The following is a 15,725-nucleotide window of genomic DNA, read 5'->3' on the forward strand; positions in this document are numbered from 1 at the left end:
TTTATTTTAAAGGGGAATAAAACTAATAGGGTTTAAGAATAAATTTAAGAATTTGGAGCGTTCGAGGTCCTTATAACTTCTAGTAATTAAACACGTTATCTCCTGTCGTTCCGGGATCACTATTTGAAATAACGTTAATTTTTTTTCGCAGCGAGATATAGCGATGAATAGCAATTGGAAGTTTGAATGAAACTAGACAAATTTTTGAGCCGTTCATCGAATTCCCGTTTGAGTGATATTTACAACGTATCGTTAGCGGCATAAGGTCACTATTATGTAAGTTAGTATGTCTGTGTAGGCAGATGTTTTGTTTACTGCTTGGATTATATGCCAAGAGCCACTATTTAAGGTAATAAAATATTTTTTCTTCGTATCTATTGAACTTAATTTGGTACAACTTTAAAAATGGTATATTAGATATGAACTAAATGGTTATTTTAACTATTAACAATGTTAATAAAACAATAAACCATCCATTGCAATTAACGTGTACTACGAGTAACGTGTCTATTGGTATATACAGTATTATACAAACGATGGTCCAATATAAGGAATAACTAATACAAACTTACTGTAGATGTTTATGATTCATTTGGACAATGCCAAATTAATCAGAAAGTAATATAATGCTATATGGAATTCGTTAATATATAATCCCTATTAGTAATCCACTTCATATGCGATAGCTTGAGTAAACTGTTAATATTTACTCATTTAGCAGTACGCTGTGCGAATGTAATAGAAGCATCACTGACCAGAATAAAGAATAAGTGCAGGTAGAAAAACTAATGCACGGCCAGGTCAGTTTTGAAAAGTAGGACAGTTAGTCCACAGGTGTCGGCGTGGACACTCTGCAGAAAAGTGACGTCAGCCACCCTCGTCAAACTAGGCGTGGACCTACAGTCCTACAATCTGGAGGAAGATGAGTTCCAGAAATGTTACCATCAATGGCAGAAGCGCTGGAAAAAGTGTGTGCAATCAGGAGGAAACTACTTTGAAGGAGACAACACTAAACTGACTATAACGATAGGCACATTTTTCACATCAGTCTCAATAATTTATTGTCGCACCTCGTATATACAGGTATAGTTGTAATTGATAATTTAAATGAAATGAAAGAAATAAAAAAATGTCTTTATTGAATACAAATAAAAACATTCAATTGGCGAGGTTGAAAAATGGAATTATTATTATTATGCACTTAATTATTCAGTCTGAACCCTCTTTATATTATTCTATTTATTTAAGCAAATACTATTGAAATCATTAGAAATGATTTGAAACGTTTTGGAATATCTAGTATCACCCGTTGTCTACTTCGATAACTTACACGAGTTAAGTCTAGAAATTTTTGTTCCTGCTAAATCCTATATAGGGATGTTCCAAATAGGATCGTCAATCTCATAGTTTTAAAGAAGTCATGATTATACATACTTTGGTTCACATTATTTGTCTTTATAGATGACAAGGAAATAATACATATAAATAACTGTTATTGTTTAACCAAATTCATTTAAGAAATCATGAACTTTATGGTCCCGTTTTTGAATTAGTTTGTACATTTATTATAAAACAAATCTTTAAAGTAAAAGACCGATCCTCCCCTGTACACACATGATTATCTACAATTGATCCAGACCTAATTTGGTATGGGAATAGAACTCTCCATGTACTGAATTGACCTGTTAACCAAATAAATATGTTCGAGATTGTTGCTGTTTGCACTGTGCAACATTTTTATCTTGGCTATTGCACATTATAAATCTGTTATTTGTACAGAATGTGTGATATATCTCAAGGTTATTATGGTTGCTGCACATTATAAATCTGTTATTTGTACAGAATGTGTTATATATCTCAAGGTTATTATGGTTGCTGCACATTATAAATCTGTTATTTGTACAGAATGTGTGATATATCTCAAGGTTATTATGGTTGCGGCCGTTTAAAGTTACGATGGGTGTAGTTACCTCCAATATTTTAAGTGTCATAGAAGAAAATGTAAAAAAGATAACACTTTTTAGGTTTTCAATATTGTTAAAGATTCAACATGTTAAAGATTCAAGATGGACAGTTTAAAGATAAAAGAGCAGATATGCTTCGACATATGATGTCTATTATAGTTTTTATCAAAATCTAACTAAACCTCGACCATTGATTTCGAATTGTTATGTGCAAACATTTATCTGAACATGTTCCATAAACAAAGTTAGTATATAGATTAATAATGAAATTCCTCTTAGAAGTTTTGGAATGTTTAGAAACCTCAATGTTTGTTCATTAGGTTGCTTTTGAGTTTAACTTCTGTGTTAAGTAGAATTAGTAACTTAGTTAACCAAGTTCAGATTTCCTGCTTGTACCCATTTTATAGAAGGTTTAAGACCTAAATAAGACACGACAATCAAGATAGCCTAAAAGTTTCCAGCTATTGCTATCGTGCTAATGTTACACTCCAGTGTTTACACAGCAGTATAACAACAGCATCCTAATTATTGTTAAAATATATTAATATTTATTGATTAATTGTTTGGATATCTTAGTTCATAACAATAATTTTAAAAAGATTGGCTGCCATAAGCGTACAATACAGGGTGATCACAGAACTTCTGGGGCTGATAGTACTCATGATTCCATACAAACATATTGATTCATGATTCCTCCATAAACATACAACTAGAAATGTGTCGAGCAGCCGCTAGCCACCATTTTGTATTACCAACCCTCGCACACATATATTTATGAAGAGTACGAGAACAACTCAATAAAATAATTGGGTGATTTGCTTTAATATTAAAAAATCGCGTTTGTTGAAGTTTCAAAGTGAAACAACAAAAAGGCCAGTATAGTTATAAAACATATACAAGATACCAATCATTTTGCAATATTACAACAATTCCATCGGTACCTTTTTCAACAACATCCGTCAAGGCACAAGCGAGTAAGGTCACTGTATAAGTAAAAGCTGCACAGACCGGGAACAAACAGCTGATGCCTCTAAAATGTGATATTTTTGTGTTGAAAAGTATCTTTTCATATTTTTGATCCTTTCGATATCTCCTATTTCACCTCACCTAAAACTAACGCGGCTGAAATAAATCTTCTCTTAGAAGAATATCCTCTGTAGATTCCAAGAAATCTCACGGTAGTCTGCTTAAACATTGTTCTTGTGTCTGGACTATTCAAGTCCATGTTACAATCCGATCATGAGTAATCGCACAGCCAGACAGATTTTAAGAATGACCTCCAAGATCCTTAATAAATATACTTTTAATAAACTGTGAACGGCCTAGAAAGTACGCAAGGCTTATATATTCTAATCACAGATAACACCAGTGAATAATTTGAATTCACTCGACGGTTTAATGCAGTGTGTGAAACCATTTCATTAGCAAACAAATTAGCTCCTAGCAACCGGACAATACAGTAGACCAGCTGCATAGTTTTAATTTGCCATGGTAACCTTTATTTAAGGTACTTATTAATTGATATTTCTGGGGCCATGTTATTCGTTGATTACATATTAGTTAGTTTTAATGTTTCACTACGTTTTAACTGACAGCTGTCAGCCTAGGTGTTTTTGCTTTAGCCAATATGTCCCTTGTGTTTTTTTGATAACTCATACATTTTACAGACGATCTGGTGAACGAGCTATGCTAATACCAAATCATGTTAGAGTTAGCCAGATAGTAAAGCACGTCATTTGTTTTTAGTTAAATTTTAGGTAAACAACGTTAAACCGGTCTGGTGGTCAGTACAGCAATGTATAAAGGTTTTTATTGAATTTCTTGCGTAGTTGCAGAAGTTAACCCCTTAAAAACTCGATATACGGCTTCACTTACTATTTATAGTAAGGCTGCGAGTAGGTAAAAGAAGTTTTTCTTACTTTATCCTAAACTGCCCGACGTCCCTCCGGACATATCAAACTGAGTCTGAAACTTTTTGTGTTCAAACAAATTGTATTTAAAACTATAATAGTTAAGCTAGTATATCTTTTAGCTTTGTTTTTGTTAGATCTGTATAGTTTGTCTTTGCACAGAGTAGCTGAGTATATTTGGATGTCGTTTTGTTATAACCCTTAAGAACAATGTTAAACACTTTTGCGCCTTTACATAATATATCAGGAGAATTATCGTATGTATTATTCAAAATACAATAAATACGCATCCAAGCTCTTTATAATTGTTCTTATTTATGAGAAAATATACTACATGTTTACAACATCTCTTTAGTGGGCAAAAACTATAACATTTACAAGTAAACTCAGTTTTTGAATGCCTATTATGACATCTTTGAAATGAGACATATCCCAAAACTCTTAGTGAAGTTTATGAACATATAGGTGTTAGATATTTAACGCAATGTTACAGGTGAAATCCAAGGTCATGTACTACGTCCGTCTGTTAATCTTCACTAGGTCACTAACAAGGTCTGTTATCTACAATAATCTTTCAACTGTTTACATGCAATTATAGTTACAACTAACTTTAATTGTAGGTCCTATTTAGAATATGTAATTTCTAATGAGAAACGCTTGAAACAAAGCACTTTTATTTTGTGCATTAAAATATAAAAATATGAAAAAAAAAAACAAAAAACAAAAAAAAGCAGGTTCGTATATTTTAAGTCAAAGGTATATTTTTATATTTCTCTAATTCGCATGTTTTAATATTTTCCTAACACTTCTTGTTATTTAATGCCCAACTTTGAAGATTATACAGAGGCATGACAGGCAATTCAAACCACAATCGACAGGCATGATAGATTGTTAAATTGCTTTCATATTGAACAGACGGACGAGATTTAGCGTGAGTATTGGAGTAGTTACTAATAAGCATACAAAAATGGAACTTTAAGTATTTAAAAACTGAATGAGTTAGAACAAAACGTTAAGAAAGAACATAGATTTCAATTTCTTATCTGTTTTAAGAAATGAAGAAAACGAAAGGTGGAATCTGTATTCAAAAATTACTCCACAAATTTACCTCACAATTGACATATATGTCTTTAATTTGTTCCTTCGCTCTCCAACTAAATATAATCAACTTCCTTTGTTATTATTTTATACAGTATTACCAATAGAATTGAATATTGTAAAAACCAAAGAAAGCTTAAGATTTTTTTTAAGCGGGTATATTCAATGTCAGAAAAGTTTACTGTACGTTATTGTATGGGTGCTAATACAAATATATATGCTGCAAATAATTCACACAAGTGAAACATCATAGGAGGGAATAATTGTAATAACATGGAACATGACAACATAACATTTAATTATACTATTGCCTCACAGCGAGAGGTCCATAAAAATTAATCTGCTGTTTTATTCAAAGTACAACACTGCAGTTGGGAATGACACCTCTTTGTCCACTTTAGCAGCGTCCACAGTTCGCTGAACAGACAGCGCTTTGAAGCACGTAGTAGTCGTAGTAGTCTTCTTTTGACTCGCTCAATAACTCGCTTATTGGGAAACACTACTATTATATCAGCTGTATATTGCAGAAAATGGAAATAGTAATTTTAAGAAGTGGTACCACTGGTCCCTTTGTGGTGTACCAGTATTCTAGTAATCACAGTTTCCTTGATGTGTGTGTGTGTGTGTGTGTGTGTGTGTGTGTGTGTGTGTGTGTGTGTGTGTGTGTGTGTGTCCAGTCTACCATTCTGTGTGATAGAAAGATCTAGAGATTTGAAACTTTGAACGTACGTTTTACTTAATCCGAGGAGGAATTCTTTGGGCTTAGTGTGTAATGATATAGGGATGTTCTCCGTCTGTCTATCCGACTGTGCAATCACTTTTAATATAAAAGTCCTAAAGAAATAATACTTGATACTTAATTCTTTGGGCTTAGTGTGTAATGATATAGGGATGTTCTCCGTCTGTCTATCCAACTGTGCAATCACTTTTAATATAAAAGTCCTAAAGAAATAATACTTGATACTTAATTCTTTGGGCTTAGTGTGTAATGATATAAGGATGTTCTCCGTCTGTCTATCCGACTGTGCAATCACTTTTAATATAAAAGTCCTAAAGAAATAATACTTGATACTTAATTCTTTGGGCTTAGTGTGTAATGATATAGGGATGTTCTCCGTCTGTCTATCCAACTGTGCAATCACTTTTAATATAAAAGTCCTAAAGAAATAATACTTGATACTTAATTCTTTGGGCTTAGTGTGTAATGATATAAGGATGTTCTCCGTCTGTCTATCCGACTGTGCAATCACTTTTAATATAAAAGTCCTAAAGAAATAATACTTGATACTTAATTCTTTGGGCTTAGTATGTAATGATATAGGGATGGTCTCCGTCTGTCTATCCGACTGTGCAATCACTTTTAATATAAAAGTCCTAAAGAAATAATACTTGATACTTATTTCTTTGGGCTTAGTGTGTAATGATATAGGGATGTTCTCCGTCTGTCTATCCGACTGTGCAATCACTTTTAATATAAAAGTCCTAAAGAAATAATACTTGATACTTAATTCTTTGGGCTTAGTGTGTAATGATATAAGGATGTTCTCCGTCTGTCTATCCGACTGTGCAATCACTTTTAATATAAAAGTCCTAAAGAAATAATACTTGATACTTAATTCTTTGGGCTTAGTGTGTAATGATATAGGGATGTTCTCCGTCTGTCTATCCGACTGTGCAATCACGTTTAATATAAAAGTCCTAAAGAAATAATACTTGATACTTAATTCTTTGGGCTTAGTGTGTAATGATATAGGGATGTTCTCCGTCTGTCTATCCGACTGTGCAATCACTTTTAATATAAAAGTCCTAAAGAAATAATACTTGATACTTAATTCTTTGGGCTTAGTGTGTAATGATATAAGGATGTTCTCCGTCTGTCTATCCGACTGTGCAATCACTTTTAATATAAAAGTCCTAAAGAAATAATACTTGATACTTAATTCTTTGGGCTTAGTGTGTAATGATATAAGGATGTTCTCCGTCTGTCTATCCGACTGTGCAATCACTTTTAATATAAAAGTCCTAAAGAAATAATACTTGATACTTAATTCTTTGGGCTTAGTGTGTAATGATATAGGGATGTTCTCCGTCTGTCTATCCGACTGTGCAATCACTTTTAATATAAAAGTCCTAAAGAAATAATACTTGATACTTAATTCTTTGGGCTTAGTGTGTAATGATATAAGGATGTTCTCCGTCTGTCTATCCGACTGTGCAATCACTTTTAATATAAAAGTCCTAAAGAAATAATACTTGATACTTAATTCTTTGGGCTTAGTGTGTAATGATATAAGGATGTTCTCCGTCTGTCTATCCGACTGTGCAATCACTTTTAATATAAAAGTCCTAAAGAAATAATACTTGATACTTAATTCTTTGGGCTTAGTGTGTAATGATATAAGGATGTTCTCCGTCTGTCTATCCGACTGTGCAATCACTTTTAATATAAAAGTCCTAAAGAAATAATACTTGATACTTAATTCTTTGGGCTTAGTATGTAATGATATAGGGATGGTCTCCGTCTGTCTATCCGACTGTGCAATCACTTTTAATATAAAAGTCCTAAAGAAATAATACTTGATACTTAATTCTTTGGGCTTAGTGTGTAATGATATAGGGATGTTCTCCGTCTGTCTATCCAACTGTGCAATCACTTTTAATATAAAAGTCCTAAAGAAATAATACTTGATACTTTGTTCCAAGGCAAACACTCTATTGATTTTAGGGTCAAAATTTCAAATGGCAGCACGTCCGTTTGCTTCTGAATATGTGCAATAATCCTTTCGTTTGCCAATGAAGAGTGAAACGTTTGTGTTTTTGCAGAGATGTCTCTGAAGAAGTGCCGGCGCTACAGCGAGCGGTACGAACTCCACCCCAAGGACAAGGGCTATGGCACCATCAACGATCACGATAAACAGAGCATCCTTCCGGTAAGTGTCTTTTTCATCTTATATTCTCTCGTACCCATGGATTGTGAGGCGTAGATTCTGAGGGTGATAGCAACTACGTGCCAATACATTCACTTCTACCAATTCTGTTCTGAAAAAGCACATTGTTCTTCTTATAATGCCTTTAAAACGAGGTGTCACCCCCTAGGGGTTCCTGTTTTAAACTTTTTGGCTTACCCCAAAAATGGGGTCCTCAATTGGTCATATAAACATCCCCCAATGTTCACATCACTCCCTCTATATTTATAAGAAAGTTAATAGGAGGGAGGACTTTTAAAACACAAAAAATGTGTAAATCAGATCATAGTGTACGTATTGTACCTTAATGTTTTTTTTTTGTCGCTTTAACAAGTGAACAATGATTATCGCGTATTGTTTGCGTATGATAAAACCACGCTAACACCGCATATTATGTCAAAGTTGTATGGCAGGCACAAAATTACATAGGTCCAAAGTTTGGGGACCAAACGGGACAAGTTCATTAATGCCGCAACTACTAACTGCCTCTGCAATAATAGCGGGCACGCAAGGGCAAGGTCACGATAGCCCACCGCACAGGTGATGTAGAGATACAGGTACCTGCAAGGTGAGAGGGCGTCAAGGTGCATAAGCCAGGACATTCAGTGCCATGTAACGTAAGTTTAAACTCTTTCAGACATTAGAGTATCCTTTACATTGCGCGTAACTTGACAGTATTAGCAACGTGTTAGACACTACCTCCACTACCTGTACAGATGTCTAGATAACTGAATTCATCCCAAACCGTGTAAAAGTCGTATTCCCTCACTGACGCCCATTAAGCTCATTAATATCGTGAGTTAATATAGACACTACTTCCACTACCTGTACAGATGTCTAGATAACTGAATTCATCCCAAACCGTGTAAAAGTCGTATTCCCTCACTGACGCCCATTAAGCTCATTAATATCGTGAGTTAATATAGACACTACCTCCACTACCTGTACAGATGTCTAGATAACTGAATTCATCCCAAACCGTGTAAAAGTCGTATTCCCTCACTGACGCCCATTAAGCTCATTAATATCGTGAGTTAATATAGACACACCTTCTTTGACGTATTCCCACAGGGAGGGAGGTGTAATGTTCCAACTTGCGGTAGTAGGCGCTCTAACCCGTTTTGATCCGGTAATCGATCACATTCGTGCAGCTTCTGGAGGACATATTGAATGTTTATAGTCCAATCTGTTCGAATAGAGTAATTTAAAAAATAAACATCTTAGTTTGAAATTAGGTTATCCTTTAAAAAGCACCCTATATATTTAATGGTTATGACAATTGTTCAGTTTATAGTATCTTTTCGTGAACTCTGTAAAGCTACGATTCTGTTCTGTTAGATCAAAGCGAATCCAGTTGACAACAGAAAGTATAGGTTTTAGTATAAGAGCGTCGTTGATAATTGAAGCTCGTTATATTCAGGATGATTAAAACACCTTGTGGTTAACAGTATATTTGAAAGGTGAGCTGGTGAATACACGGTTACCGTAATGAGTGGGGCAGGACTGTGCAATGATGTCCCAGAGGTGGTGCAGGGAGGGGGAGGGGTGGGGGCTAACAATGCGACTTGCTAATGAGCCACAATTATTTTCGCCCCAGTCCAGACCAGTCGTTCCTTGTGTTCGCTCTTCGCTGGACCACTGAACTGAGTTGTCACTTATCTTCTGTCACTGATGTAAACTTTCCCGCCGCGAACTCTGCGGTCCTCCCGCGGTTCTGTGGTGTGCGTTATTTGCGGTCAGTGCTATTCCATGGAGAACCAAAGTTTTTCCAGCTTAAATGTCACCTCTCCTGTAGAAGTGGTAAGTCTCGCTCAAGTTATCAATGTTAAATTGAATTAATATACTAACTTCACCATTATTTTTGTTTTCGTAAGCCGCCAAAAACTACTGACAGCAAAAGCTACTTACAACTACTGATAACGGAGTTGTTACACGTAAATGCTTATTTAAATTTCTATTCAAATATTTTTAGATAGCAATTTTTTGACATAGATTATTATAATATCTTTAATATACGATTTATGTAAATACTACATAGATATGTTAAACAACTGGAATATAAAATAAGCAGGCTGACATATATAGATTGCCAATAGACTTAAAACATAAAATATTAATACTTTTATGATAAATATTGTTTTTATATTTTTATTCACTTCTTTAATTAACTAAGTAAGTTTTGAACTGATACAAATATAGTAAGGTCAGTTCCGAAATACATTTTTTATTTCAAGATTAATGTCTACGTCAGTGTCAGTGAAGATCATGAAAGCTCCTCACATCCTTGAATTTAATTACCCTCTTTGAAAAAATAAATACTTGGTATTGAGTAAAAATATACTCGGTCAAAACTATATAAAAGCTGTAAAGGTTTATATGTTTTTTTATAATCAAACCTTCGTGAATTGTTTACAGTTCTCTTTCCGATTTGTATGTATCAAACCGTATTTACATGTTCCTGGAACAATTATGAGCAATTAGCTCTAATAATTAAACCATGGCTGTGTTCTATTTATTATGCAAAAATAGTTAAACGAAAACTAATAGTATTAGATTAAAGGAATATTTGTAGATAATTGAATCTTAAATGTTCGTAAATTTAATAAGATTTAATAAGTTACTTTTTCAAGTGAATGTACACCAAACTATTCAACTATACATATTTTGTACACAATAGTTTGAATGATTATATTTCCAGCTAAGAAGCGATGAAATAATAAGGTGAACTGTTATGATCTAATCAAAATACCTAGATGAAATGGGTACCTACATACGTACATTTTTTTCTAGTTTTGTTTTGATGATAGAAGAATTGTGAAGGAATTTCCGGACATTTCGCATAGTTCAGTGATACAAAACATCAATTTGTTTACATCATTGGCAACTGTCCGGATTATTCTGTTTCCTTTAAATGCATTTATTAATCGAAAGAAAATAATACTAACTTTGAAAATGTGTTTAGGAATTCCTAACAAAGTTTGAGATAACTAATGCCAAAAGGCGTTAATACTGCACCCGCGCGTGTAATCATAATAAACAACTGAATTTCACAGAATGTCACGATGTCGCACCTGGGTGACAGTGCATTTCTCATAACACAGAATATAACGTTCTATGGACTTTAGGGACGCGGTTGTTCAGTACGAGTATACCGCACCAGGGTGACTGTGCATTTCTCATAACACAGAATATAACGTTCTATGGACTTTAGGGACGCGGTTGTTCAGTACGAGTATACCGCACCTGGGTGACTGTGCATTTCTCATAACACAGAATATAACGTTCTATGGACTTTAGGGACGCGGTTGTTCAGTACGAGTATACCGCACCTGGGTGACTGTGCATTTCTCATAACACAGAATATAACGTTCTATGGACTTTAGGGACGCGGTTGTTCAGTACGAGTATACCGCACCAGGGTGACTGTGCATTTCTCATAACACAGAATATAACGTTCAATGGACTTTAGGGACGCGGTTGTTCAGTACGATTATACCGCACCTGAGTGACTGTAGATTTCTCATAACACAGAATATAACGTTCTATGGATTTTAGGGACGCGGTTGTTCAGTACGATTATACCGCACCTGAGGGTGACTGTAGATTTCTCATAACACAGAATATAACGTTCTATGGATTTTAGGGACGCGGTTGTTCAGTACGATTATACCGCACCAGGGTGTGACTGTAGCATTTCTCATAACACAGAATATAACGTTCTATGGACTTTAGGGACGCGGTTGTTCAGTACGATTATACCGCACCAGGGCGACTGTGCATTTCTCATAACACAAAATATAACGTTCTATGGATTTTAGGGACGCGGTTGTTCAGTACGATTATACCGCACCTGAGTGACTGTAGATTTCTCATAACACAGAATATAACATTCTATGGACTTTAGGGACGCGGTTGTTCAGTACGATTATACCGCACCTGAGTGACTGTAGATTTCTCATAACACAGAATATAACGTTCTATGGACTTTAGGGACGCGGTTGTTCAGTACGATTATACCGCACCAGGGTGACTGTGCATTTCTCATAACACAGAATATAACGTTCTATGGACTTTAGGGACGCGGTTGTTCAGTACGATTATACCGCACCAGGGTGACTGTGCATTTCTCATAACACAGAATATAACGTTCTATGGACTTTAGGGACGCGGTTGTTCAGTACGATTATACCGCACCAGGGTGACTGTGCATTTCTCATAACACAGAATATAACGTTCTATGGACTTTAGGGACGCGGTTGTTCAGTACGATTATACCGCACCTGAGTGACTGTAGATTTCTCATAACACAGAATATAACGTTCTATGGACTTTAGGGACGCGGTTGTTCAGTACGATTATACCGCACCTGAGTGACTGTGAGATTTCTCATAACAACACAGAATATAACGTTCTATGGACTTTAGGGACGCGGTTGTTCAGTACGATTATACCGCACCTGAGTGACTGTAGATTTCTCACAACACAGAATATGACGTTCTATGGACTTTAGGGACGCGGTTGTTCAGTACGATTATACCGCACCTGAGTGACTGTAGATTTCTCACAACACAGAATATGACGTTCTATGGACTTTAGGGACGCGGTTGTTCAGTACGATTATACCGCACCTGAGTGACTGTAGATTTCTCACAACACAGAATATGACGTTCTATGGACTTTAGGGACGCGGTTGTTCAGTACGATTATACCGCACCTGAGTGACTGGAGATTTCTCACAACACAGAATATGACGTTCTATGGACTTTAGGGACGCGGTTTTTCAGTACGATTATACCGCACCTGAGTGACTGTGGATTTCTCACAACACAGAATATGATTTGTAAATGTTTTCTTGAATATCTGGGAACTTACCCTTAAAGCGATAAAATACGATTAGTCTCTATTTTTTCGTATTATCGGTTATTGCCACTCATTCTCCTTGTGAGCTTCATGCTCCTCAGGGCCCTTTAATGGAGATACTTTTCCATTTTTTTTTTAAATTTTATGTTAGGTAATATTAGATTTCGTTTACTAGATCGTCTAATTTTGATTCTGTTAATAATAATTTCCTGAATTATGTACCGGTATTTGACTTTACCATGGATTATTTAAAGGATATTTACATAAAATCTATACCTAATCAATTTTATTTCTTTTGCTTTTGAAATACTAATGGATTAATCAATTTACCAACCAGGAAGAGCGCAATTTAAATTCATCTACATTCCATCCATGAAGCTACTCAAATTTATTTTAAAAGAGGTGTTAGGATTGTCGGGGTAACGGTTAAATTAAAATTAATTATAAATAATTTATGATTACTAAACAGATATATATGTACAGTTGTCATTATTTCCCTAGTACAAGTATTTTGCTTCTACTTACTTACAGGTTTAATTTTAAGTTTTGTATTCATTACTCGGTAGTGTATATTCCTTGTTTCTCTGAAAAGATAGATACATTTTGTGATAAGGCTATATTTAAAACATTGCATACATTAGAAAATTATCCGAGATAAAAAATAAAATAAAAAATCTAAGATATAGCAGGTCCTGTTGGAAAATTAAAGCGCGTGGTCGTATCAGCTTTGACTGAACAGCTTTATTTTTGTGCCTTGGAAATGGAAAGAAGAGACTTTTGTGCAACGAGTTTGCATTACTTAAACAGTTTTTTGTGTGAAATTCAACCCCTTAAATGGTTATCAGTGAATTTTAAGGATTAAACGTGTCCCATTTTAACAAGAAAAGTTAAATAAACTACATAAAACATATAAAACAACGCAGTATAAACAGGATTTTCTTTTTTCGGTGAGCAACATTAAGTAAGATACACTTCTGCCATCGGTCTTGAGAGTATAAGGGCTGAAATAATATTAGTTCAGCAGTAACAGTAGATATTGTCTTCTCCTAGCATTCCCAGTGTCTTGCTTTTGAAGGACCTAATGCTGTATTAAATATGAGGTCAACTATTTGACGTTGGAGTAGGTCAGCGAAGTACAAAGGTTCTACGACTAGTTGAATTAGTCCTGGCCATTTCATATTTACAAAAAAAAATTATTTCTACCACACTGTTCTGTAGTAATGACACATTTCTAACGGATTGTTCCGAGCAATTATTTGCATGCTCAGATGTGACAAACACTTTCACGATTTGAACGTAAGCCCAAAAATATAATGCACAGAGTAACACAGGTTACAAAAAATTACCCGTTAATAAGTATAAAAATTTTTATTTTTTAGAATTAAGATTTGTATACTCATCATATCCGTTCTCAGTGACATGGGTTCAGGCATCCACACTTGTGTATAACTGAGATGAAGATGGTTAATTTACTGACTAACTGACATAGTTAGTTTTTTAGCTTCTAAATTTGTTTAACTTAATCCCAGACATATTTATGAGTGTTAAATATTTATTATTTTACTGTCTTGTTATATTATTGGCTGAGCGTTAGCAAAGCCTATCACTCGAGGGACAGAACAATAAAATGTATGTATGTTTGCCCGCACGATATCTCGAAAACGAACTGACCTATACACTTTAAATTGTTCATTTCTATAAGAGGAACACTTAGCTCAATCATATTTTATACTACTCCATGTGATTTGGCAGACCATTAGCAAAGCCTATCACTCGAGGGACAGAACAATAAAATGTATGTATGTTTGCCCGCACGGTATCTCGAAAACGAACTGACCTATACACTTTAAATTGTTCATTTCTATCAGAGGAACACTTAGCTCAATCATATTTTATACTGCTCCATGTGATTTGGCAGACCATTAGCAAAGCCTATCACTCGAGGGACAGAACAATAAAATGTATGTATGTTTGCCCGCACGATATCTCGAAAACGAACTGACCTATACACTTTAAATTGTTCATTTCTATAAGAGGAACACTTAGCTCAATCATATTTTATACTGCTCCATGTGATTTGGCAGACCATTAGCAAAGCCTATCACTCGAGGGACAGAACAATAAAATGTATGTATGTTTGCCCGCACGATATCTCGAAAACGAACTGACCTATACACTTTAAATTGTTCATTTCTATAAGAGGAACACTTAGCTCAATCATATTTTATACTGCTCCATGTGATTTGGCAGACCATTAGCAAAGCCTATCACTCGAGGGACAGAACAATAAAATGTATGTATGTTTGCCCGCACGGTATCTCGAAAACGAACTGACCTATACACTTTAAATTGTTCATTTCTATAAGAGGAACACTTAGCTCAATCATATTTTATACTACTCCATGTGATTTGGCAGACCATTAGCAAAGCCTATCACTCGAGGGACAGAACAATAAAATGTATGTATGTTTGCCCGCACGATATCTCGAAAACGAACTGACCTATACACTTTAAATTGTTCATTTCTATCAGAGGAACACTTAGCTCAATCATATTTTTATACTACTCCATGTGATTTGGCAGACCATTAGCAAAGCCTATCACTCGAGGGACAGAACAATAAAATGTATGTATGTTTTGCCCGCACGGTATCTCGAAAACGAACTGACCTATACACTTTAAATTGTTCATTTCTATCAGAGGAATACTTAGCTCAATCATATTTTATACTGCTCCATGTGATTTGGCAGACCATTAGCAAAGCCTATCACTCGAGGGACAGAACAATAAAATGTATGTATGTTTGCCCGCACGGTATCTCGAAAACGAACTGACCTATACACTTTAAATTGTTCATTTCTATAAGAGGAACACTTAGCTCAATCATATTTTATATACTGCTCCATGTGATTTGGCAGACCATTAGC

General features: G+C 35.0%; 1 protein-coding gene across 4 annotated transcripts in view; it reads left to right on the forward strand.

The window, feature by feature from the left end:
- LOC124361723 (anoctamin-7-like) overlaps window positions 1–15,725 on the forward strand; it is a 168,653-nt gene that overhangs the window by 57,892 nt on the left and 95,036 nt on the right. For all 4 annotated transcript variants that reach the window (XM_046815657.1, XM_046815654.1, XM_046815656.1 and 1 more), the window contains exon 2: window positions 7,796–7,902. In XM_046815657.1, coding sequence (XP_046671613.1) covers window positions 7,798–7,902 — 105 coding nt within the window. In that variant the 5' untranslated portion in view covers window positions 7,796–7,797. The remainder of the gene's footprint in view (window positions 1–7,795; window positions 7,903–15,725) is intronic.

The sequence above is a fragment of the Homalodisca vitripennis genome, chromosome 5, assembly GCF_021130785.1.
Source record: "Homalodisca vitripennis isolate AUS2020 chromosome 5, UT_GWSS_2.1, whole genome shotgun sequence".
Taxonomy (NCBI): domain Eukaryota; kingdom Metazoa; phylum Arthropoda; class Insecta; order Hemiptera; family Cicadellidae; genus Homalodisca; species Homalodisca vitripennis.